The sequence below is a fragment of the Bactrocera neohumeralis genome, chromosome 2 (assembly GCF_024586455.1).
Source record: "Bactrocera neohumeralis isolate Rockhampton chromosome 2, APGP_CSIRO_Bneo_wtdbg2-racon-allhic-juicebox.fasta_v2, whole genome shotgun sequence".
Taxonomy (NCBI): Eukaryota; Metazoa; Arthropoda; class Insecta; order Diptera; family Tephritidae; genus Bactrocera; species Bactrocera neohumeralis.
In genome coordinates this window covers 4,404,975-4,429,683 of record NC_065919.1, presented here as the reverse complement: position 1 = coordinate 4,429,683, position 24,709 = coordinate 4,404,975, and the positions used below count along the sequence as shown (strand labels likewise).

Sequence of the window (24,709 nt, the reverse complement as noted above, 5' to 3'; positions counted from 1 at the left end):
AGTTGATCTCCTGGAGCTCCTCTCAAAAAAACGTTTCTATATATCTGAACTGGATCCTCTGAAATTGAAAAACCAAACAGATTTTGTTAAAGTAATCTTAAATCTAGTAAACCAAATCGATGAAATAAGCAAAATAAATGTTTTTGACAAAATGGCGATTTCGATTTTTGACAATAATTTCGGTTTCGGCCTTAAATTGCTTATAAAAATTATTTGTCGGTGAGAAAAAATCTTCGTTTAATTACTTAAAAATACATTTAAGAAGCTCGTGTTAAAATTTGAGACTAATAGTCATTATACTCTCGCAACAAAGTTGCTAAGGAGAGTATTATTTTCGAGTAATATTGGTCACCGACTTTGAAAACACAATTTTGAGAAAAACGCATTTAAAGTTTGGCCTTGTACTTCCAAGCACTCTGAAACGCCTTTTCAAATTCGCGTGTAACTTCCAAAATATTCACCGGAACGATATGGAATTTTCTGTGTTTAATCTTAAATATATTTACATTAAGAAAATAAAATAAAACTTTTTTTTTTGAAAATTTTAAGTGTATATTAAGGCAGTTACCTTATCAATTATTTGAGATATTTCAACCATACTTCCTGAGAATAGTTTCCTGTATCTTCTTATATAATTATTACGGTGTGAAGAGTGGCGAAATCAGTTGATAAATAAAGAACAAATAATAATAATGTTCGAAAGGTGAACATCGTATCATGTTTTCATATAGACAATTCTATAATTGGACTAAGGACTAGGCACTGCCGACTTTTAGGCTACACGATCTACTTAATCGGCATAAATAAAATTTGGCATTAATGGTTTTCAATACATTCTTTTAGTCTAGTGTGAAAAAGTAGTAGCAAATTTCGATCCATTTCTTACTTATGTCTCTATATATAGATATACCCAATACTTCTCACACAAATAAAATCCTACATTTTGTTGTCTCTGCACGTTTTGTTGTTTCTGCCATTCTTTTTTTATTATTTCCATTTTTTTGTGCTGTTTATTGTTTTTGCTTTTGACCCTGACTTGCGCAGTTTTTCGTTTAGCTGCGAAAATACATAGATAAAGTGGCGGAAATTTTCTCTATACGCGAGCAAATTCGGATTTCCCAGCAACTGCCGCTGCTGCATATACAATTTGGACATAAAAGTACATATATGTATATTACATTATGTATATAAGTATATATATGCACTTACTGTAAAGTATATAGATATTCATTGCAGGGTACACTATTTATTTTTATTGCAGAGCTGTAGTTTCACTAATCCATTCACATTTTTATGCTGCTTACGATTTCGCCCTCGTAAATATTCGAATTCAGCTACATACATATAAACATATGTATATATATATATATGTATGTACATACCCTTAGCAGAGATAACGATTGTATGTTCAGTTCCTCAGCAGTAACACAAAGCAACTGCGACAATTTCTTTAACAATTTCACCGTTACCAGCAGTTTTTGGTTTAGCAGAGAAATTTAGCAATCGATTAGGGAAAGAGAGTTAAAAACTCCCAAACCATGAGTTCTGCCATTTTCTTTAATGAAAGTTCAGTCTTTCTTGAATTTTAAAGGTCTAAATGTTTTTTTTTTAAGAATTAGCAAATAGTCACATGGTATTAGAACAGATGAATATGAAGGTTGGTTGATGAGAAAAATTCCGTTTTTTCATCAAAAACTCGTTCTCTTGTTTTTCTCTCTCATATGAAACTTTTATCTCATGTGGAAAGCGCGCAAAAACATTTCATTTGCCCAAATATTCAGTTAAAATTCTGCAAAAAGTATTTTTACTCGCAAATAGGCACTCAGCCAACATGCTCGTAGTAAAATTTGTGTCGATACCAATTAGCTCACAGACTTTTCCATCAATTCAGCATGATTACTAGCTTCTGGACGACTTACACTTTATCCCTCATTTAAATATAATTTTCACTTATTTTGGGATCACGAACTTACAATAGCTCGAACAGCAGTTCAAGGTTCCTTACAGTTGTTGTTGTTTATTTTTGTTGTAATGGCAGCATTCTGCCGACTTCCTTACAGAAATTCCAAATCCCTCTTCTGCACTTTCTTTGGCTTTCAGTGTAACGAATCAGTCTTAGTCAAGGACTCTGGTTGATCAAGGGCCGAGACACTTCCTCAGTTTCGGTGTAACATTTTTCTATTAGCCATGTAACTCAAATTTTCTGGATCTTCCAAGAATCAAAGAAATTAAAGTATAAGAAACTCTTCTAAGCATTATTTAATTGTTAAGAAACTTCACTCTAATTGAGTAATTTAAAAAAGCATTAATTGTCTTCGCACAAAACAAAGCTGCCACCTGCCTATTATATAAGTATCTAGTTTATTATTCTTTTGCGCACATCAACGCACCCCTCTCCCACACCACTTCTACGCGCACACGCAACTGCCCATCAATAACGCCCTTAGACATTCATAATTGAGTATTATTCGCAATCGAACTCAATTTAATTGATGAGTTTCGCAATTAAGTGCAAAATATTTGCTTTTAACCGCAATTTAACCTGTGACCTCAACGCTAGCCAACTGGTCATTATCTATGTACATCCATTTGTATGTATTCGCGCTCGCATGTATGTATATGTTTGTGTGTATATGTATATATGTATTTATATAATATATACCTGTATATATGTATGAAAGTGTGTATATTATCAGCACTAGCATGTACATATATTTCATTTCGAAACACTTATATAATTGTAATTGTTGTTGTATTGCAGTAGCAGTTTTAGTGTTTTGTGTACAACGGAAGATAGCATTTACAAATAGTTGCTTCAATAATTTATTTCGACACGCAATTGCATTTAAAATGTTATTATTCATGTTATTCATAGCCTACTTGTATCTAAATGACGAACTTCAATGTACAAAAGTGACACATTAAAGGTGATTTATTAAAAAGAAAATGGGGTTTTTACCGCTTGAAAGAGTTATTCTTTTTCAAGTATATAAATTGTACTAGAGTTAATAATTTTGAAATATTGGGTAGTCGAAAAACTCTTTTCGCATTTCTAATCAAATTTTAACTTATTTTTTTATATTTATATTAATAAAAAAATTAAGAAATATGTACAATTTTGGTCGACCACTTTTTTTCCACAATTTGAAAAACTATTATCGAAATTAAATTTCTAATTGTTTTTTTTTAATTTATTGGTGGCTTATAAATATAAAAAATTTCAAAATATAGCATTTTTTATTATTTTCACTAATTTTTCAAACCATTTCCTGAATTTTTTTTTAAATGAAGCTTCAAATCTCACCTTTCCATCGTGATGGACACAATGTGACTGGTATCACAAGCAGACATCATTCAAAAAGACTTTTCGACTACCCAATATGACTTTATTATATATAATGAATCATTTTGAACTTTTGAATCACGTTTACTAATTTTTATAGTTCACAAATGCAATTTTTTGCATTAAAATATTTGAACTGATCGAATTTAACCCGAACTGATACATATAAATTACGCCGACGGAATCGATAAGATTTTTCTCGGTTTGGTACAACCTTTTCTATATTCAGTGTGAAGTTTAATCCCCATTTGTCAATTAGTGTGTGTTTGGTAGCTGTTTTTTTACGACGAGAAAAGTTCGTCTGGCGATTTTTGGCATGAAAACATGAACAACGAGTTTTCTTGAATCACGGAATACGGAATCATTGAAAATGTGGTGTTTTGAAGTGTTTTGGGGAGTCTATTTATCACGCATACAAGAGTTTGAGTTTCACAAAGCTTTCGTTAAAGTTAAAGTTCGCGAAAACTTGACTGTGTGAGTCGTTCAACTACCTCATCGCGTTGGCAAAGAGAGATATCAAACAAGCTCAACATCTCCTATGAGACGGTTCAACACATGTTTGGTTAACGGTTTGGGTATGAAGCGTGTCAATACTAGACTCATACTAAATGATCACAAAAAAGATGATGACAACGTCACTAAAGCGTCATTATTGAATGGCGCTCCAAAAAGGAGCCGGAACCGAGAAAATCAAAACTCACTGAATGCACTAAAGATCATCCCAGCCGAGGCTTATAGCAAGTGAATGAAAATTAGATTAAACGTTGGCATGATTGTATAGTAGGCTCTGGAGCCAATTTTGAAAGCAATAATAAAGATCTGTACTAAAATACGTGAAAATGTAGGTTTGGCTTTCTGTCAAAACAAATTAATATAAATTTATAGGATTTGGCAATTGTAGACATCTTGTAACTCACAACTTTATCGTAAAGTTTGACAGTTCTTATATTTTACCCAGAACGTTTTGACATAGGAACGCTATTTGTGTTGTTTACAGTAACTTAAAATATTCAGCTCAGCGTAAAAATAAATATTTCACAACTTTTGTCGTCGATTTTTGGCGATGAAGCGCATCAAGCGCCAGTGTTAATCAATGGTATCGCGAATGTCGTGAAAGCCGTTGAAAATCATGTGGTTGTTCCGGCAACTATTGGTGCTGTGCGCAATTTACTGCACAACATTTTTTTCACGTTGCAGCCCATATAATTTGTTAATCGTTTAAAAGAAAGCTCTTGTCTTGACTAGTAAATTATCAGTGCTACACAACCATTTGTTTGCCAGCTGTCTTTGAATAAAAGGGGAAAACCAGCCACCGAAGACGCTTCACTCTTCAACACCACAATGCGAGCTTTCACAAAACGCCTAAAACAATTGAGCACTCAAAACATCGATTTGATGAGTCATCCACTGCAGAGTCCTGACTTGGCACCGAATGACTTCTTTACATTCCCGTAAGTAAAAAATAAACTGAGAGGTCAACGTTTTTAGACACCTGACGAAGGAGTTTAGAACGCATGCTTTGGAGATACCTCAATCAGAGCAAAAAGTACATCAAAAATTCATTCAAACGCATGGTAAAGTGTATAAATCTTAATGGAGTATATTTCAAAAACCTTAAAGCGATTTTGGTGATTAATAATTCTTTTTGTGCTCTAATCTCGAAATATAAAAGGCAACCATTGCATTATATGTAATAAATTAGAAGGACGCAGCACATTGCTTTAAAATCTCTAGTCTTCCTGGCAAATGTTAATTAGCTAATTAAATGGGTAGTTAAAAGCGTAAGAGCTCATTAAAATTATAATATTTATGAAAAAATTAAAAGTAAGAAATGCAAAAGGTTCACATATATGTATGTATGTTTTCATATGTGTGTATTAGAGCGGGTCATTTTACAGTCAAAAATGAAAAAACGAAAAAAATTCGTTTGTAGGAAATGTTCTATGGATCATTTTGTTTTTTTTAAGTTACTTTGAGCCTAAAACCGGCTTAGAGTCAGCGATTTTTAAGGTTAAGTTTATTAAGGATTATAACAATTTTTTCGTCAGTTTTTGAGTTATCACAATGAAATTTAATAAGCAGGTGCATTTCTATATTCTGTTAATCATTTGTCGGAATCAGCAAGATCGCACAACTATATCACATATCTTCCATACAACCGATTTTTCAAATTTTTAAAATTCACCTTAAATCGCCGACTTGGAATAGATTTTAGACCCGTAGACTCTTAGGCAAAATTTTTCAAAATGAACCGTAACATGTTTTCTGCATACGTGATTTTATAGTAAACAGATTGATCCGATCTAATGTTTATAAAATACTAAGCTCATAGTCTTCAAGCTTAACAAATGGAAAACGAAAGTCCTTGCAGCTAAAATGGTGAAATAACATTGCTACATATAAAAATATGAAATTATATATACACAAACACACATGCAAATATACATATGTCTGTGTGCGTAAACACATACAATACAATTGCATTCAGCATTGCCACTAAAAGCTCAGCTGTAAATCTCCGAGCATGGCCAAAGGCTAAGCATGAATTACGCACAGATTTGCTGCGCCTTTTAGCTTATTAAATACATACATACATTCACACTTAAATACATACATGCAAAAGTGCCGCGTTGACGGCGAATAAAGTGCGGTATACTTAAGTCAAAATTATTTTAATGAGTTTGTGCACGTGAAATTACAAAAAAGCTGCGCGGCGACGGAAGACAGTGCGAATGTGTTTGTTTGTTTGTGCGGGTGAAATAAGTACTAAAAATATGAGAGTATAATAAAACCGAAAACAAAAAATCAGAAACTGGCTTGTGCTGAATGCAGCGACAATAAAAAGTGAAATGGCGGCGAAGATTTTTTGGGAATTAAATTTAATGTCGCGCTAATTAAATTATGAATAATTACATGACAGCGTGACGGTGCCAATGCAATGCGCGCTTGTACAACTGTATACAGGTATATATGTTTATAAGTATAATTTTATAGTTTACTGCGGAAACACGCACATTTTTTAAGTAATGCAATTTATAAATTACTAAATTACTGAGAGATATAGCGAAAAAAAATTAGCTGTGTGTACATTTTTAGTCATAAGTACGTTATATATTCTGTATATTTTTCTAAGATACCTTGATATATTGTGTTATAATAACTTGAACTTGTGTAGAACACCATTGCATAATAATTTTATTATATGATAGATGATAGTGTTCTTAGATTGAATCATTATTCGAAGTAAAACAATGATCTTCATATTAAGATTTATATTCATACTAGAGGACCCGTCCACGCTTCACTATCGCTGATACATAGGTAATACTACTACTACCATCTATATGATTTCTATTAGGTGGCTTATAACTATTAGTTAATGAGATATAGCATTTTTGTGAAGCAACTTGTGTTAGTTTACAAAAAAATGGATCATAAAGCATTTCAAATGTTAATAAAGCATTGTTTTTTTGGGGAAAATACAGTTGAATTTGGGCTCAGGGAAATCCACCGTTGAATAGATATTTGCTAAGCTGGAAACAGGCGAAATGAGCACCGAGGACAATGATGCTCTAAAGATTCATCATCTCTGTGCAAAATGGGGGCCTCGAAAGTTCATAATTCGACAAAAACAACGAATAACTGATTTTGAGAAGTGTTTGAGTGCTCTTTAATCGTAATAAAATCGAATTTTTGCGTCGGTGTGTGGCAATAGAAACATAGCTCCATAGTTTCCCACTGGAGTCCAATCGACAGTCATTCTAGTGGACTGCACATGATGAGCCGGTTTTCAGGCGTGGAAAGTCGAAAAAGTCGGCTATAAAGGTTATGACATCAGTCTTTTGGGATATGAATACATACTCAACGACTGATTACTGAGCCAGTTATAGTCTATTTCACTGCGTATTTGCTTGAACTTCTTTTCTACTATTACAAATACTTAGCAATTGTATCATTTTTGAGGAAAAATCTGTTTAAAATTGTACGCATATATTAAGATGATTCCTACAAATATGAATTTTGAACAAATGCTTATTATATGAAATATAATTTTTGTATTTATGAGTAGTATTACATTTTGACATAAGGAGACAAAAGGTATTCTATGTCCTTACCCTGGTTCTAGACTACCTCCCCACCAATTTTCAGCCAAATCGGTTCAGCCGTTCTTGAGTTATAAATGGTGTAACTAACACAACTTTCTTTTATATATATACATAAATTAATACTCATATACATATATTTTTATAGCGAGTTTTATATAAAATGAGGAGCTATGAGTTGATTTAGCCATGTCCGTCTGTTTGTATATACACGAAATACTCCCTCAGTTTTAGAGATATCGGTTTAAAATTTTGCACGCGTCCATTTCTCGCTAAAAACCTGCTTATTTGACGGAACCCGATATCGGACCGCTATAGCGTATAGCTGTCATATAAACTGGACCGTCGGAATTCAAGATCTTGTACCGAAAACTTTTTCATTTGACAAGGTATTTTGACGAAATTTGGTATGGATCATTATCTAAGGCAATAATGCAATCACCGAAGAAATTGCTCAGATTGGATCATTATAGCATATATGTAGCTGTCATACAAACTGTCCGATCAAAATCAAGTTCTTGTATGGAAATTTTTTTTATTTGTAAAGTGTATTTTTTGGTTCTTTTCTATTTTCTTTTTTAAATATGTTCTCGTATGGTATCTAAATTCATAATCATAATTACTATGTTAAATATACTCATATTCATATAAAAAGTTCTTATATTTACATACATTTCTATGATTTCGTAAGCTTAGCCATATATATGCATATACATACATATATATATGAATATAGATTTTAATACTCACATTTCAATGTATTTTCATAATTTATACATAAAAATTCTCTTTTCTAATCAGATTCTTACACTTAATTATGTTCATATATAAACATATAAACAAATACAATAGTGTGCCATACAAATATATGTATGTACATACCCTCACATACATACATGCATACTCACATACGCATTTTAATAAAATGGCATTCCCATTCCAACACTTAATTTTCACTTCCCCACGCTTAGCCATGGCGTATGAGTGCTCTTAATGAGTTTGAAAAATTATGAAATTACGTATACGCACCGGTCGAGCCGCGCCGAACTTAACTACATAAATTCATTTGCGTTTATGAGGCACAAATGCATGTGTATGTGTGTTTAGTGTGTGTGAGGGCGGCGCCTTGGCATGACCGCTATTTGTTTTATCGCACTTTCGCTAAAATGAACCACAACAACAGCAAACAAATTTTCATAACAAAAACAACACTATGCAGGTGCTACATATTAAAAATACACCCCATCACGGGCCGTTGCTTGCGTTGCGCACATTTTGTTAATTTGATAAAAACCAACAACACCTGAGATTAGAAAAACGCCACCTAAATCAGCCAAGCAACTAACTTCAAAAATAATGTTATAATAACAACAAAAGCAGTTTTTCCACTTTTTCACTCGCTAATTGAAATTAAAGCCCGACAATGGCGTCGCCAGCGTGTGCCTGAAAATATTATTCTTTTTTTTTTGTAATTTTTGGGTTGTTTGTGGTAAAATGTATATTTTGTGTTTGGCGCGTATTAAAATTCGTTTGTGGTTGCTGAACCCATTGTGATTTCAAGTGTAAATCATTTAAATTTTATGAATAATGCTTTTTCAAGGAGTGCTAAAGCAGGGCTCAGGGCTTATGCTTGTACTTTCCGTTGGGAAAGTGGAAATTTTGCATATTTTTTGTTGATTATCCGCTTGTAATTTACTCCCGTTGGCAGCCATTTGTAATTTGAGCACTAAATTCTTTATCGGAAAACAAGGTGAAGCCATTGCTGCATAGCAACAAGGAAAATAATCCAAAATCTGCGGTTAACTACTTTTCTGGTATAAGCAGTAGCTAGATCTTGAAATTATATCTATAGAGTAAATATAATATTTTTGAGTATGAAATTATATTTGAGTGGTTTTTAAAAGGAAAAGGACATACTCGCGTCTCTGCTAAGTGAAGCCTGATTATAAATATTTTGTGAAAAAATGGGTTGGATAGCGCATAGACAATTTTTTAAGTAATTTTTGAGGTTATGCAGACTCATTTGAAACTAAAAAATTTTGCTTTTCGTTTTTGTTTTTTTTTTTGAAAAAATGCATGGTGACTTAACGCCTCCAGCATACATTTCATCGGTACAGTTCCCAAACACTTTAATTAAAAATAAACTGCACCCTGTATTTATTCGGCCACTCCATTCGAATTATTAATTAAATAATTTTCTAAAACTTTTGAACTCTCCGACTAGAAGCTCGTTTCCTGTAGGTACCTGCAATCGCTCATGCTTGAACCGTTAGAATTTTTCATATTTCTACAACTGCTTGCAGCTTAGAGTGAATTATTTCATAGAGTTGTGACATTTTCTCTGCGTTTTTGGTTGAATTACTGATAGTGATCATAATTTATGACAAACAACCCTCGAAATGTGAGCCGATAAGAAGTGTGCGAATATGAAAGTAGTGGGAAACAGAACGAACGTGTAACACGTAATAAATGCGCTATGAGAATAGCAATAACAAAAAAATATTAATTACAACAACAATAAATATTTAGTTGACTATAGTGTATTAGGGTGGGTCAAAAAAATTCAAATTTTTTTTTTCGCGTGGTTCTCTGAAAAATAGTTATTAGTCCTTCTATGAAAGTTTCTACAAGTATGAACTCCTAATTGTAAATAGAAAAATTCAGTTATTGCCGTACTGTTTTTAATTTTCTCGTATTATCGAATAGAAAACTTCGTGTATCACTCGCAACTACTTAAAAAATATATTTTGTTTCACACATTTTGTAGGAAATAGAATGCTTTACGAAATAGTCTCATTCAATTCTTTCGGAAAAATAACCATTTTAAAGTTGTTAACGGTTGAAGTTTGATTATTTTAAAGCAAATTTTTTTCTTATGAATTTTGTAGCTCAAAACAAAGATTTTTTAATTGCAAAATTCATAGTTTTGTGGGAAATTTATTTTTCAGAGCACCAAGCGAAGCAAAGAAAAAAAATTTGCTTTTACCCACCCTAATGTTTATTCATTTGTTAGAACGCAGTTAAACATTATTTAGGAAATTTAGTTTCCAGAACACCAAGCGATAAAAACATCGTTTTTTTACCCACCCTAATGAATATTTCTTTGTAAGTCCGCAATATAACACTAGTACTAAAAAAACGAAGAAAAATGCCAAGTGCTAACATTAAATGTACTTCAAAGCAAATACACCAAAAACAAAGTATTCTACAATTATATTGCAACAACAAGCATGCTAACAGAATTTACTCTGGAATTTTCAACACAATAATCTGACAGCTAAACTTGTGGGTCTGTTCCAAATTTTTACTTAACAAAACTAGTTTATTTATTTGCCGACATTTTATGCTTCTTTTTTATTTTTTGTAGGTTAGTCTTATTTATTTTTATTTTTTACGCTTCCTTTACATTCATTATGCTATACACACCCTTCTCCTTCGCGCTTTTCAGCCTTTCCACCTTGCAAGTCCTTGCTCCGCATTCATTTCTGTTCATTTGCTTTTCATAGCCACCCCTCACCTGAATTTTCGCTCTTCCTTTGCGACTTCATTTTTATTTGTTTTATCGCTCGATCGGCATATAAATCAATTTCTATGACAAATTTATTATAAACGTCGCAAGTAAATGTATTTTATAACTCTCACACCCACCACCATCACCTGGAGAAATATGTAGTTGTTGCCGCTTGCTCTTACCAATTTGGCCGAAAAAGTTTGCCGCCAACGATTCCGTTATTTCCTTGTTTTATGTTTTTTTCCTACGAAAAAGAATTTGTCGCAGCAATTTAATCAAATGTCGTAATGCAGTGAAAATATTTATGGTATCGTGTTAAATACAAAAACAATAAAGTATTATGTGCCAAGCTCACCCTCCAACCCCGCTGTAGCCTATAACAGAAATGAATTATTAAATAAAAAATATTTGGTTCAATTGACACTATAAAAATTTCGCCTTTTATGGCAAGCATAAATTTTCCTTTTGCTCTTCCGTTTGAGGGTCTTGACTCATAATTTCAGTTATATATTTATATGTACATATAATAATATACATATATTTGCATAAAAACTTCACTCTTGTACGTGTGCTTTTATTCTACCAAATTGTGAATAATACCCTTTTTGGTTTGATTGCTTTTCTTTGTTGTTGCCATAGCATAGTTGTTACACTGTCGCCTATAGTTCCATATGGTCATACTTGGCGGCACATTATTATTGTTGTTCGATAATAAATAATATAATTAATATCTAAAACGTTTGAAATAATATTTCTTTCTTTGCCTCATATTTGTTTTTATTGTTCAAAACTGTTTTCGACTTTCAGTATTGTCTAAAACCATATAGATCCTTAAAAAGTTAAAGAAAAGACATTTTAATCTAAAAAAAAATCTGCATTAAAAAATATAAAAATTCGTAATGGCACAAACAAAAAGTGAAAACAAATATTTTTGAGTTTCGAAAATGCTGATCGAAAGAATATTTCGAACAATCCTCAAGATGTCTTTGATTGTTTACTTTTGCGTTGCTCTCCTAAAATTTCACTTATACCTTTTAAGCCAAAGTGACCACATAAAGGTACCGAACTGAAAATGTAATCATTCGAATTTCGAAAAAAATTTAATCGAAAAAATACACGGAGGTAGATATTTTTCAACTGGAAGTATTTTAAAATTAAATCTCAATCACACTTTTCATTTTTTCCCACTTTTTGTGAAAAGTGTACATATATCCTATCCACAATTATAAAATTAGTTACTAAAATGCATCTTCTCAGTTCGATTTTCAAAACTTTCCAAAATCAAGTGACACCGTTTTGTCTTGATTACAAGTATATACATAGTTTTCTCCTATAAATTGTCGCTTTGCATCCTAAAACGGTTTGCTTTCGTGATTTTTCAATAACACTGCAGTTAACTTTATCGTTTTTTTTCTTCTTGTAATATAATTTTGATAATATAAGTACGTATAACTTTATGAACTTATGAAAATTTAAATAAATTACCCTTTTTGGTCTATATCACTAATCTATTCGAGCTTTGCTCACTAATCAATTTTGCAAACATTTGTGTGGAGCAAGTTAGGTCAGCGTTTTTTCAGTTATTTTGCTTTTAGTTAAGTTTTCATCAAAGCTATGGAAAAGCTTGAATGAATTAGAATTAGTAGATTGATTTGATCGAGTCTTCATTCTGGAGCAAAAGTTGAGACAAAATTTAGTTGACTCCAAAGAAATTCATTTTTTTTTTTTTTCCACTTAAGCTTTCATCAAAGCTTGTTTATTTAGTGGAGAAAAGCTTAATTTTTTTCCTTTCACTTAAGAAGGAATAAGAATAAATATATTGATTTGCTGGAGTCTCCATTCAAGTGAGACAAAAGTTGACAAAACCACATTTAATTTTTTTTGCTTTCACTTAAGTTTCATCAAAGCTCAGTCTCCAAGCTTGAAAGAATAAGAACTTGACCATATTTAATTTTTTAATGGCCTCCATTTCAGAAATGGACTCCAAAAGTTGACAAAAAAATAATTTTTTTTCTCCTGCTTTGAATTCTAACTGAATTGTCTGTATGTATAACTTTCAAAAACTAATATATACATACATATTTACATTTACTCTACTTAAAATAAAGCTGATTAATTGTTTTCTTAAAAACAAAAAGTTTTTTTGGCTTCATATTTTAACGAATCTACTATAACAAATATTCTTACGGCATCCATTAACTACTTTTCTCTACTAAAAAATAACTCAATCAATAAATTTCTTTCTCATATATTCATTTATTACTATTCTGTAATTACAGTTGTTATGCATAAGGATAAAGAGGAGAATGGCATGTTGCCACACATACACACACACGCACATGATGGCTATCGAACGCGCGAATTGGGCGCCTTTGAGCATGGCCTACTCGACGGTGATATGTTCCTGCAGGTGAGTAACAAAAAACTGCCAAATTGCTTTATATACCACAAGTACATATGCATGTATGTGCATATACATATGTATATATCGATTGTGCTGTTAATTACTCATTGATATATTCAATTATCCTATATTACGGTAATTTGTAATCATTAAATAATCAGAAGTAATTGTGCATATCGTTCTTCGAATATCATATACACTCAATCATAATAGCGCCTATTATCGATATTTATGAAGACAACTTAATATAAGACTTATCACTTCTTTTAATATCTGTGACTGTGATATATTTGTGGTTAATGGTTTCTTAAAGATATTGGATTATTTAATTTGGCTTGTGAAGAATATGATAATGATATTGATATCATTTCTTACCGATTACCACCCAACTGAATAACAACAACTGAATGCACTATAACCTAGAATGATCTTAATGTAAATAACGGAACAAATTTACCCTTATATGTATATCGTTAGCTTAAGCAATCTAGAGCCGCTCTATCATGTGTCATACCTAGATACTTCCGCATGTCTTATAAAAGCAGTACTCACTTTCAAATAAAAAGCAGAGAGATTTTATGGAAGTTCTTCAGCTTGTTTAAGAACTTTATTCGTATTTCTTCTGCAAAATACGTTACAAATCTGCTAATGTTTGTCATTAGACGTGTAGCAAGCAAAAGTGTCATTGTGCTACGGTAAATGCCTGACAAGAGCTTTAACCCAACCTTAAAGCTTTCATATAATTCCAAAAGCTTACATAATTAATTATAAAACTCCACAATGTCATCTTTCAAATTAGTATTTCTACTATTGCAAAACTTGAAGGATTCAAAATGCATAAGCTGTCTAACACTGAAGCTTTTGAAGGCTGTGAAAAGCTCTTTGGTGTAAAATATCTTCGAACGTTACTATTCAGTTTTGAACAAACAGTAAAATGTCAAGAAGACTACGCCTCCAATCGATATAAATAAACAGTGCATCCAAGATGAGGCAAAAACCGCGCTGATTGTTCTTCTGCTTCGAGACATAAACAAAATTTCTTTTACCAAAAAGCTCTAGAGTTGAACACTAAGCTTCCCGCAAACTCAATGCTTCCTAATTTTACTACCAAATATACATATTTATGTACACATTTAGGTCAATTTCCATAAAGAAGGCTATAAACAACTTCGACTACTAACAAAGCTTTAAAGCTCTCTACATTCAATACATCACTTCTGCATACACACGCATTACGAATATCTATCGGCAAATCGTTGCACTTCAACACATTGCCATTGCACACTTTAATATTTACAAATAATTCAATTTCTCCAGTGCATAATTCATTCGCAAAATATTTTCGCAAGTGCGGCTAAGAAGGACTTGCGTGTTTGCGAATAATTGCGCGAGCAATTTTCAATTTCAATTCAGCTGTGCAAGCACTCAAAGTGCAAGTACTTATGTACCGCTATAACCGTTAAATACATGACTAACCAAATTGCACAACGCCATAGCGCAGCAACAGCGCTACAACAAATACTTTGCTGTGGCATGAAAGGAAAAACCGCCAAAGTTGAGTTTGCAGTTAATCGCGATTTTTGTTAAGAATTCGCATTTGTTGTGCAAAAACAACGTGCTTTGAAATTTTTTTTGTAAATTTAATTTTTAGGTACTCTAATATAGACTTCTATCTAATTTTAGCCACAAATATTACCCCTTAAAGCGCAGTATTTTAAAACTTCATAAAACCCACTTGTGCTATTTTTGCGTCTCGCCAGAGCACTTATAAAAATAAATGCGAGTGCAATGCATTTGCAGCGTTTGTCACAGCGAGCTTGGCCACTTGTCAAATACACGCGTTTGTCCGTCCGGTCGGCGATCGCGAAACGCGCCGTTTATACGAAGTTTTCGCGCACTCCCTGCTAATGCGGTTGTAGTTGTTGTTTCAGTTTTTGCATGCAACTCTTTTTGAGCTTTATTTTTTTTTTTTTTTTTGGCTACCCTCTGCAGGCTGTAGGCTTGTTAGGCGGCTGCATTTCAATGTCAAGACCTAGGCTTTTCCTTTGGTGAGAGGGTGGCTCACAAAATTTTCTACAAACTGGCAGTTGTTGTTGCAAAAAACAATCAAAAAACAACGCGGCGTGTTTGTTGACCCACAACACATTTGATTTTGCTTTTGTTGTTGTAGAAATTATGCAGGTGCGTTACTGTTAGACGAAGCAAGCAAAGGCAACGCAGCTGTCCTTGCAGCGCTATGCACATTAGGGTTGTTAGAAATGTTTTGAAATAAGCGAATTAAAAATTCCAAGCAACATTTTTTATTAAACGCGCAAATTTGTAAATGAATGAGTTAAGTATGAAAGTTTATTAATAGCATATAAAAGAGACGGCGTTGCCACCTATCAGAAAATAATACATATCAAAAGAAAATAGGCATATCAAGTGTAATGCCTTTGAGCAAAATATTGAAAAGCATCTCTAAAAAAATTAGTGCAGCTAGTGCTGCCACCTGGTTGAATATTAAAAATATTGCATACTAATACATATGTGGTTACTAATCAGCAAACAATTTCAGCAAAACTTTAACGAATCGGTAAAATGCTGATTTTTTAGTTTGGAATTTTTGAAAAGAGTTGCCAACCGTTTGTAAATTAAAATAAATATCAGTGTGTCGATAAAGAATGTTTAAGAAATGGAAGGCATTAAAGAATGCTATAGGCAAATAATCTTAAATTAAAAAAAATAATAATAAAGTGCTGCCACCCTTTTAAAGCGAAATTACCAAATCTAACACTGTAATATGTGTAATAAACAGAAAATATTTTCAGCATAGATTTATGGAATCAAAAGATTATTGCTTTAAAGTTAGGATAAACCAAATTTTTAACAGAGTTGCCAACTGAACTGAAAATGAAATGTATAAATAATGAAATTAAGAAGTATGGAAGCTATTTTCGAAGTTTTTGCAAGAGCTTCTAGATTAAAAAAGAATATAAAAATAAAAAAAACATAAACTGAGTTGCCAACTTCTTAAAAACGGTACATATGTATATTAGCCAATAAATCATTTTTTTATAAAAAAATTCATAAAATTCGTACCAGCCAGCGGGCAAACGAAAAAACTATAGCACAAAGAATCGAAATGCCATAAACGCGGTTGTCAGCTGTTAGTGCTAATAAAAAATATTTTTCAACTACAAAATTTGATTATGTTAAATCAACGAGTATTTGGTTTTTCCAAAAGTATTCAATTTTATAAAACAAAAATTCTTTATTTACCGTTATCTGTAGATGATACATTCAACCCTTGCTGTCATTTACTTTTAACTTTTTACAACCACCCTAATATTGTATAGATGCATTTTAATAGCACAACTCCTTAACATTCCCAAACAATTAGTCCTTAACCCACACCTGCCTACATTGCCACCTGCTCACTTCGCGACTCTTGCTACACTTCACCCTCGACGCGGCCGCGAATTCGCTTGCATTTCCAAGTACAATTTGACCAATGTTGCATTTCCAATGCATTTCGCACCTAATTTTTCTTCAACACTACAAGTTGCAATTTGCTCGTACATAAGCTTTATGTGTGTGTACATACATACACGTGCGTATGTGTGTGTGTGCATTGCTGTGCTGGCAGTGCGGCAGATAATAACGGCTTTTTGGCACACAATTTCTGAATTATTAGTGCGCGGCAGTAAACAAACTAGCTCGCTTAGACTGCACTTGCATTTCACACACACACACACACAAGCACGTGTGTGTGTGTACCCATACGTATTCACATTTGTATATGTGTTGCATTTGTTTGCGCATGTGTGCGTTTGTGCAAAGCACTTTCGTTGTGAAAATGCGAATCTTTTACATTTAGTTCGTGTTTTTTTGTTGTTCTTAGAACAACAACAACAGCCAAACTGACGGTTTGCTGCACTAGTTCTGTATATAAGTAATTTGGCGGCGATATTTGCTCAAGTGCCAACATTGACTGACAAGTCTCTATGCGCGCAATGTGTACAACAATAAAATGCAACAACAAAAACAATGCGCCTGCATGCTTTTAACTGCAATTGAAAAGCGGCAATACTTGAATGAATGACACGTGCTTAGATATTATTACTTGCGCTACTCTATAATTAATAGCATTTGGGTCCCAGTGGAAAATGTGGAGATATGGGTTTTAAAATTGTTGTTGGTTTTATTATTAATTACTACGATGTAGCAGATTTATTATAATTTTTGTGTGTTTTGGTTATTTTTTTATTTATGAAATATTTAGTGTGGTCAAAGTGTAGCTTTCAGAGGGGAGCCTGCTTTAGAAGCTTGAGTTTGCTTAAATCTCTTTAGATGTCCTCAAAGTTATAGATGTGAATGAATATATTGTCGAAGCTAGAGGGGAAATAGTGGCCCACCGTATAGCAGGTATATGAACGCTTTGGCAAAAAGCGTAAACTTTGACGAGCGATTTCTCGGTTTTTAATTTTTACGATTTTTCTTAATTGGCTAGCAGGATAAAAAAAACAAAACGTCGTATGAATTAGAGCAAAGTTTATTATCTTTGGCATTAAATTATCTTCTATTTAAACTAACCAAAGTCAAGTTTGAACGTATTTTTAAACAACATAAAGTAAAATTTTGTTTGGTCGAAAACAACTTTTTTCCAATTTGTAAAAATTGTAGAATTTTACACTATTTTTTGGAATTTTCTTAGTTTAACTACAAGATAAGTTATTAACAAATATGAATCTCTTTGAATTATTTGTTTCGTATAGAAATTGCGACCTGCATCCTGTCCGCCGTCTGCCAAATGCATAGCGAGATGCATAGGGCAATTGCTTCCCAAAGACAGAATAACAAAGATTTCGTGCCCAACAAATGTGTGAATGATGTCTAAATATATAACTATAAAACCGAGAAATTTCGTCTTAATCAATTCTTTCTTTCCCTCCCAAAAAAATGCTCAAAAAATCGTTTTTTTGAAGCCTCTAAAACAGGCTCACCCCTTAAATATTATGGAATTGCGGAGAGAAATTTCTACAACACTTTGAATTTGAATTTATAGTTCTATGAACAGAAACATATGTATACTGGAGATTAGTTCTTGATAACTTTTTTCGAATAAACAGATTAATAAAAGTTTTGGGCTTGGGTTGAGGCTATGTTCTGGCCCTTCCAGTGCAGTTATTATAACTTAGTGGTCAATAAAATCCGTTAATCATTTGTTGAGTAATTCTTCCGATCGGCATATAATGATAATTTATTTTTTCAAAACAATGGCTAAGATCTTAAATCGGACACTTTTTATACAAAGATCCGCAATTTCCTAGACACCTTCTCAAAGACCAGTTCGCATGCCACAATATTTACTAGTTGTCAATGGCTTACTGACAGACATTGAGTGACTTCCTTGAGCACAAGAAAATATAAACTCGCCACGACAATGCACGTGATGGAAATGTGCCAAAATTGCATGCACCGCTAAAATGTCAGCATACTTCAAACATCACCCTCTAGCCTAACACTCCCCCCTCAATCATGCTGTAACTGCCGTTGCAACGCATGCTAAGCACGTGAGTGTGCCACAAGTCCATTACTTTCAACTATCGCGTTGCAAGTGCAATATTTTTGTGACTGCCCTTTTGTCACACACACACACACACACACACTTACACACATTCAGAAATACACATTCAACAAAAGCCTGCTTTATTGTTAGTTGTGCATTCGTTGAAGTTCGTGTGTGCGCACTGTCGCTATTGCTAATTGCCGAGTTGCACAATTGTGCACTTCCGTCGGAGCATACATTTCACCAGGCGTTCGTGTTTCCCGTTCCCCGTTCCCCCACACCCCACATTCGACACTTTTTACCGACATTTCGGTGGCTTGCATTGCATTTTGCTACGGTCAAGTGCATTCTTCATGGTGGCGCCTGCTTAGCATAGGTGCTGACGGTTTTTGTTTTGTGTGTGCACCAATTCACCAGCACCGAATGCATTTCGTGGTTATGGACCCTTAAAACTTTCGAATGCACTTGTTATGCGCATTTCTAGCGATTTTGCAGCTCTTCACCTGTTGCTTTTGAACAGTTCTTTTGTTATTGTTGTTGTAATATTTTGGTTTTATTTTTATCCTCTTTATTCTAGCTTAGAAACAGTTTCATTGAAATGAGTGGTATTTTAAATTCATCGAAGAAATCTTCCAAAGCAAAGATTTTCGATCAACATAACTTCCCAAAAGCTTTTCAATGGTCCGACTTTTTTCAAAGAATTGTTTTGATAACAATTCCTTCAGTTTTTACTGAGCATAATATTGAAGATCTAGGTTTGAAGGAAGAAAGATGTGATATGACTTGTTGGTAGACGCGATTATTTGGGTAGATCATAAATCTCGAGTTGCAGAAAAAAATATAGTATACATGCACCGCAAAATCCTTAAGGGGTCAGTAGGGTAATCTTTTTTCAAAATATTTTTTTTTGCATTTTCTGTTCCCTTATATCTTTAGAATTAATGTAGAAACCTAGAAACCAACTTTAACATTGGAAGGTTTCGAAAAAGGCCCAACGCTCGACGTTCGGAGCGCTCTAAGTGCGCACCTCAAAACACACTTTTTTAAACTGGCGGACATGATTCCGGTGGAACTACTCAACCGATTTGCTTAATTTTTTTTAAATGTTCCCAAAACGCCTGGTTATCGTCCCTACTAGATTCATAACTTTTTATAATTTACTGACAATGGTATGACAAAATTTATGTAAAAAAAGATGGGAAAAAATTAAAAAAAAACTTTAAATACTTTTTTATTTATCAACATTTTTTCATTACTATAGTATGGACGATAACCATTCACGTAATTTTTAAGAATAAATTAGGTTTTTGTTTTCAAATGAAAAAAAAATCGTAAAAAAAATTCAAGCCAGACAGATATACAAAAAATTCCGAAAAAAATTTGTTTATACACTGATCCCATGATATAAAAAAGCAGATTTTTGAAAAAATATTAAAAAAAAACAGACCAGATTACCCTACTGACTCCTTAAAGACAGATTTTTGAAAACCCGCTTTCTCTTTCAGAAATGATTTTTATAGTTTGGTACCTTGAACATAATAATTTTGAGGTTATTTTTATATGGCAAAACCGCTTTCGACTGAAGATCATTTAAGAGTCTTAAATTTATTTTCTTTTTTTACCAAGATCAATTTCTTTCTTCTGCACCATTCCAATTTTCTTACAAAATCAATAATTTTAGCTTTTTTAGAGCTTTCTTCGCACATTTCAAATCAGCAAAAAATATGTATTTACCAATGTGCCACTTTAAGTGAAAAAAGAAGCTCTCAAATAAGCTTCAAAATAACGTGAAAAGCATAAGCGACATGCGTGTGAAAATTATGGAAAAATCAGAGGGTTGAGAAAATCTACCTTTATACAAAATTTGTTATAACTAATTTAGGGGATTTATTAATGCGAATTTCAGTTGTGTAGTCAAAAGGAACCAATGCTTGTACGCCTTAGGCTATACGAGTTATACCCGCACTTAATTATGTATGTATATCTTTCTACTGAGATATAAAAATTTTCAAGCCATGTTCTTTAGCACTCAATTCTATTTTACTTCCATGTTGCAAGAGCGTTTTTCGTTTGTTATGCAGCTTTCAGCTACACATGCGCAGTGCTGAAGTCAGGTGTGTTCTATTCTTAGCTAGGGAAAATATCGTTTAACAAAGGCAAGTAGTAATGCAGAGATGTTGATGATACAGTTGAGCGTTTTTTGTTGTATAAATGGCTGTTATAAGTGTAAGAATCATAAAATATTTGTACATAAAAAAAGTTTATTATTGGGCCCAACATAGATCAATTTCTTCTAAAAGTCTTTCTTCACAGCACCATTTTTAACTATTTTAACTTATGTGTCAAGTCTTATCCGGGTATCATTGTGAATGTCAATCAGTATATTTAAACATCATTTCATTAAAAAAATTATTGTCTAAGGTGGACGATTTTGTTCATAATTTTAATATTCTTAATTTCTTTTTCAAAATCTAAGTGTCCCACACAAATTAATCCCCCTTGGCTTCAATAAACGTGTGTCAAAGTTTTCTTTCCGATCCTCGAAACATTGTTTACGATTTATTGTCAGAAACCAAGAGTTTTTGGCCCATAATTCCGGCCCCTTTTTACGAGTAGCTACGCGCAAACGAAGCATTCCTTGTTGACAGTTTGACCGGTCAGAAGGAATTCGGAGTGAACCATACCGCGATAATCGAAGGAAACGGTCAACATAATCATATTCTGCCGATTGATCGTCTGTTTCCATGACTCATCGCCAGTAATAATAGGTTTCATGACATCCTGGTACGGAAAGTTTTGTTTCACAGACGTTAACGTGACGCTTTTTTCTTAAGAACTTCGTGATTTTGAAGGCAATCACTTTTCTTAGGCTCAAGTGTTCTTTCAAAATAGTTTTCACTGATCGCTCCGATATTCCAACGATGCCAGTAAGATCTCTGACTGTTGATCGGCGATTCTTAAGCATGAATTTCTTTATTTTATTTTTTTATTGCTGTGTTGATCGTCAGTTGATGTTGATAGCCATTCTGAACGTACTTCGTCGACAACGCGTTCTCGAATCTCTTTGAATAATTTGTACCAATCAAAAACACTTGCGCGTGTCAAACAATTATCACCGAAGTGCTTTTCCAACATTCTAAACGTTTCGGTACCAGAAATTGGATTCCGCACTCAAAACGGAATGGAACTTCTTTGTTGAATAATTTCACTCATCGAAAAAGTCGTCGAATGCACTTTATGTACTTCAGAAAGACAAACGTATATTAAGATCTAATGATTACTTTGATGTGACATTTGGCGCAGAGGTCACTGACGGTCATACAAATGTAGAAAAAAAATTTCGACGAATGGGTTTTCGCGCGAATAAAAATTAAATTAAATTAAAATTTTTTGCTCACAATAGTATATATGAACTCATGTGAAGCTTACTCGCTATAGGTATGGTTTTGCATAAGCATAGATTATTGTGACTTATAAGAACAGATATAACACTGCTTGCTGTCTGAAACATCTGTTTAATCAAAAATAACTTCAGTTCCTCCAATTCGGTTAACTTCTTGATATGATTACCCAATGAAATATTTTTAGTGAAGTTTTTTTTAATAGTATACATATATATTGTATATATTTAAGTCATACATATAACTCTTTTCTATTTCTTCTCTTCAAAAGTATTAATTTCACTCAAAATTTAACAACAAAAAAAAAAAAAGTAAAAAAAAGCGGCGTTTCAAAGTGTCAAAAGCCGCTGTAATCTGCAATGTAACTGCGACGTGAATGATCGCCGCAATCAGCTTAAAGGATCCGCCGAGGATCCATCAAAAAAATTAAAGATAAATTTAATGAATTTTAATTGCCAGATGAGAGTAATTTGTAAAAAACTGCAAGTAGTTGTAATTAATCTGGGTGTATTTAAATATCACTTTGCCCATAGCGCCCATGAGCACAAGCAAATGGACATTACACACACATACATATGTATGTATGTATATACAAAAGCAGGCAAATTTATAACGGCAAACATTACGGCGATCTTCAAACACTCGCAAAAGTCAGCGAAAACACCTTCAGCTGGCTTTACGAGTGCAGTGCCGAGCACATGCAATGCAGGAGACAAATTAGCAACGACCCCCCGAAGCAAAGTGTCCACAAGAGGCACACAGACAGGCATGGCGGAGATGGATGAGTAGGGCTGCGTGAGAGGTGGCGTGTAAGCAGCCGTAAATGCAACTAAATGCCACACGCAACGCAAGAGGAAGATGACGGAGCACCGAAGGATGGAGTGGAGGGTGCAACGCAGTCGACTTGAACTGCTGCTTTTGCGTCATTAACGCAGCGGCGGAGAGACCAGCGGCAACACCGCAATAATGATGGCAATCAAAACGAAGTGAGGTTGAAGAAAGCGCTTGCAAGTGCTAAAGAAGCGCTGGGTCGAGCAGAGGAAGCAGAGGCTGCTGCCAGGCGGTAGTGTGAAACAAGGATGCCAACGCATTTATATAAATACACACACACACACACACACACATAACCACATGTAGGCACATAAAATACTAAGTGGCGTCATATTTTGAAATGCAATAGCGGAGCAATACTACAACAACAACTAAATAGATGTCATAATAACAACAGACTCGCATGTCTGTATGTATGTGAGCATGTATGTATGTATGTATGTGTATTTGTATGTATATTACACCCATGTTTAATGATGAGCGATACTGCCTAGAAGATTACACTGGCTTGTGTGTACGAGTATAAGAAGTCGCTTCAACACAAAAACATTAACTCAATAAAAATCCAAGCCACCCAACAATAACAACAAATAATTCACAGTTTTCACAACGCCAACAATCTGGTTCGTCATAAAATCCGTCTTGTTGTTGCTGTTTGTGTTTTATTACCAAGTCACCGCCAGTCTAAACACATACAAACATACACACACACATACACATATACGGAAATATTTCATTCGCTGGGCAATTCGGCTGCTCTGGGGCGGACGCAGCTCATCAATAATCATCACAAGGATCGCTGTCAGCCAGTCGCTCAATGCTCTCTTCCGTTACTCCGCCCTCTTACTCGCCGCGCTGCCACATTTGCCGTCGGCTGCCCTTCCATCATTCACCAATATGCCATTCGTTTCGACTTGGGAGTGATCGTCGTTGCCGACGCTACTCGCTGCATCTTATGTGGCGCTGCCTCTGAGCCCCGTTAATTGTTTTTCTTGGCACTGTGTGCGCCTTGGCTGTAGCAACTGCGGCTGCAGATAGCATTCGCGCCCAGTGTATTAACTCTTTACTCACATGTTTCTTAACTTTTTTATTATTATTTATTTTTTTGGAAAAGTCGAATGCTCGTCAACATCCGCCAACTTCGTCGCCAAGCACTTCGTCGCAACAACAAATACAAATGTTGAGCTAATTAAAATTGCTTCAACTGTTATTTTTGTTCTGTGTGTTGTTGTTGTTGTGCTCGTTGCCGCTTTGATAGCGCATTCTAATGCGATTTTAATAATACACGCCTGTGAGGTACAAAAACAACGGCAAAATACAAATATGATTGCGCAATCAACGATGTGGTATAAGATGCTGTTGCGCATAGATTGCTCGTGCTGTAAAGGGTGGTCCTAATACAAATTTATGCTTTTGGATGAATACAGTAGAGGCCCGCTAATCCGGATCAATTAAAAACGGCTCCTATCCGGAATATAAGGAAATCCGGATTACCAAAGACATATCAAAACTATGTATTATGAAAAAATATTTATAAATTTCTGTTTGTTTATTATAACAAATAA

General features: G+C 33.8%; 1 protein-coding gene across 2 annotated transcripts in view; it reads left to right on the top strand.

Moving 5' to 3' along the window:
• LOC126767683 (neuronal PAS domain-containing protein 2) overlaps positions 1–24,709 on the top strand; it is a 107,543-nt gene that overhangs the window by 61,642 nt on the left and 21,192 nt on the right. For both annotated transcript variants that reach the window (XM_050485223.1, XM_050485221.1), the window contains exon 4: positions 13,237–13,367. In XM_050485223.1, the coding sequence (XP_050341180.1) occupies positions 13,237–13,367 (131 nt within the window). The remainder of the gene's footprint in view (positions 1–13,236; positions 13,368–24,709) is intronic.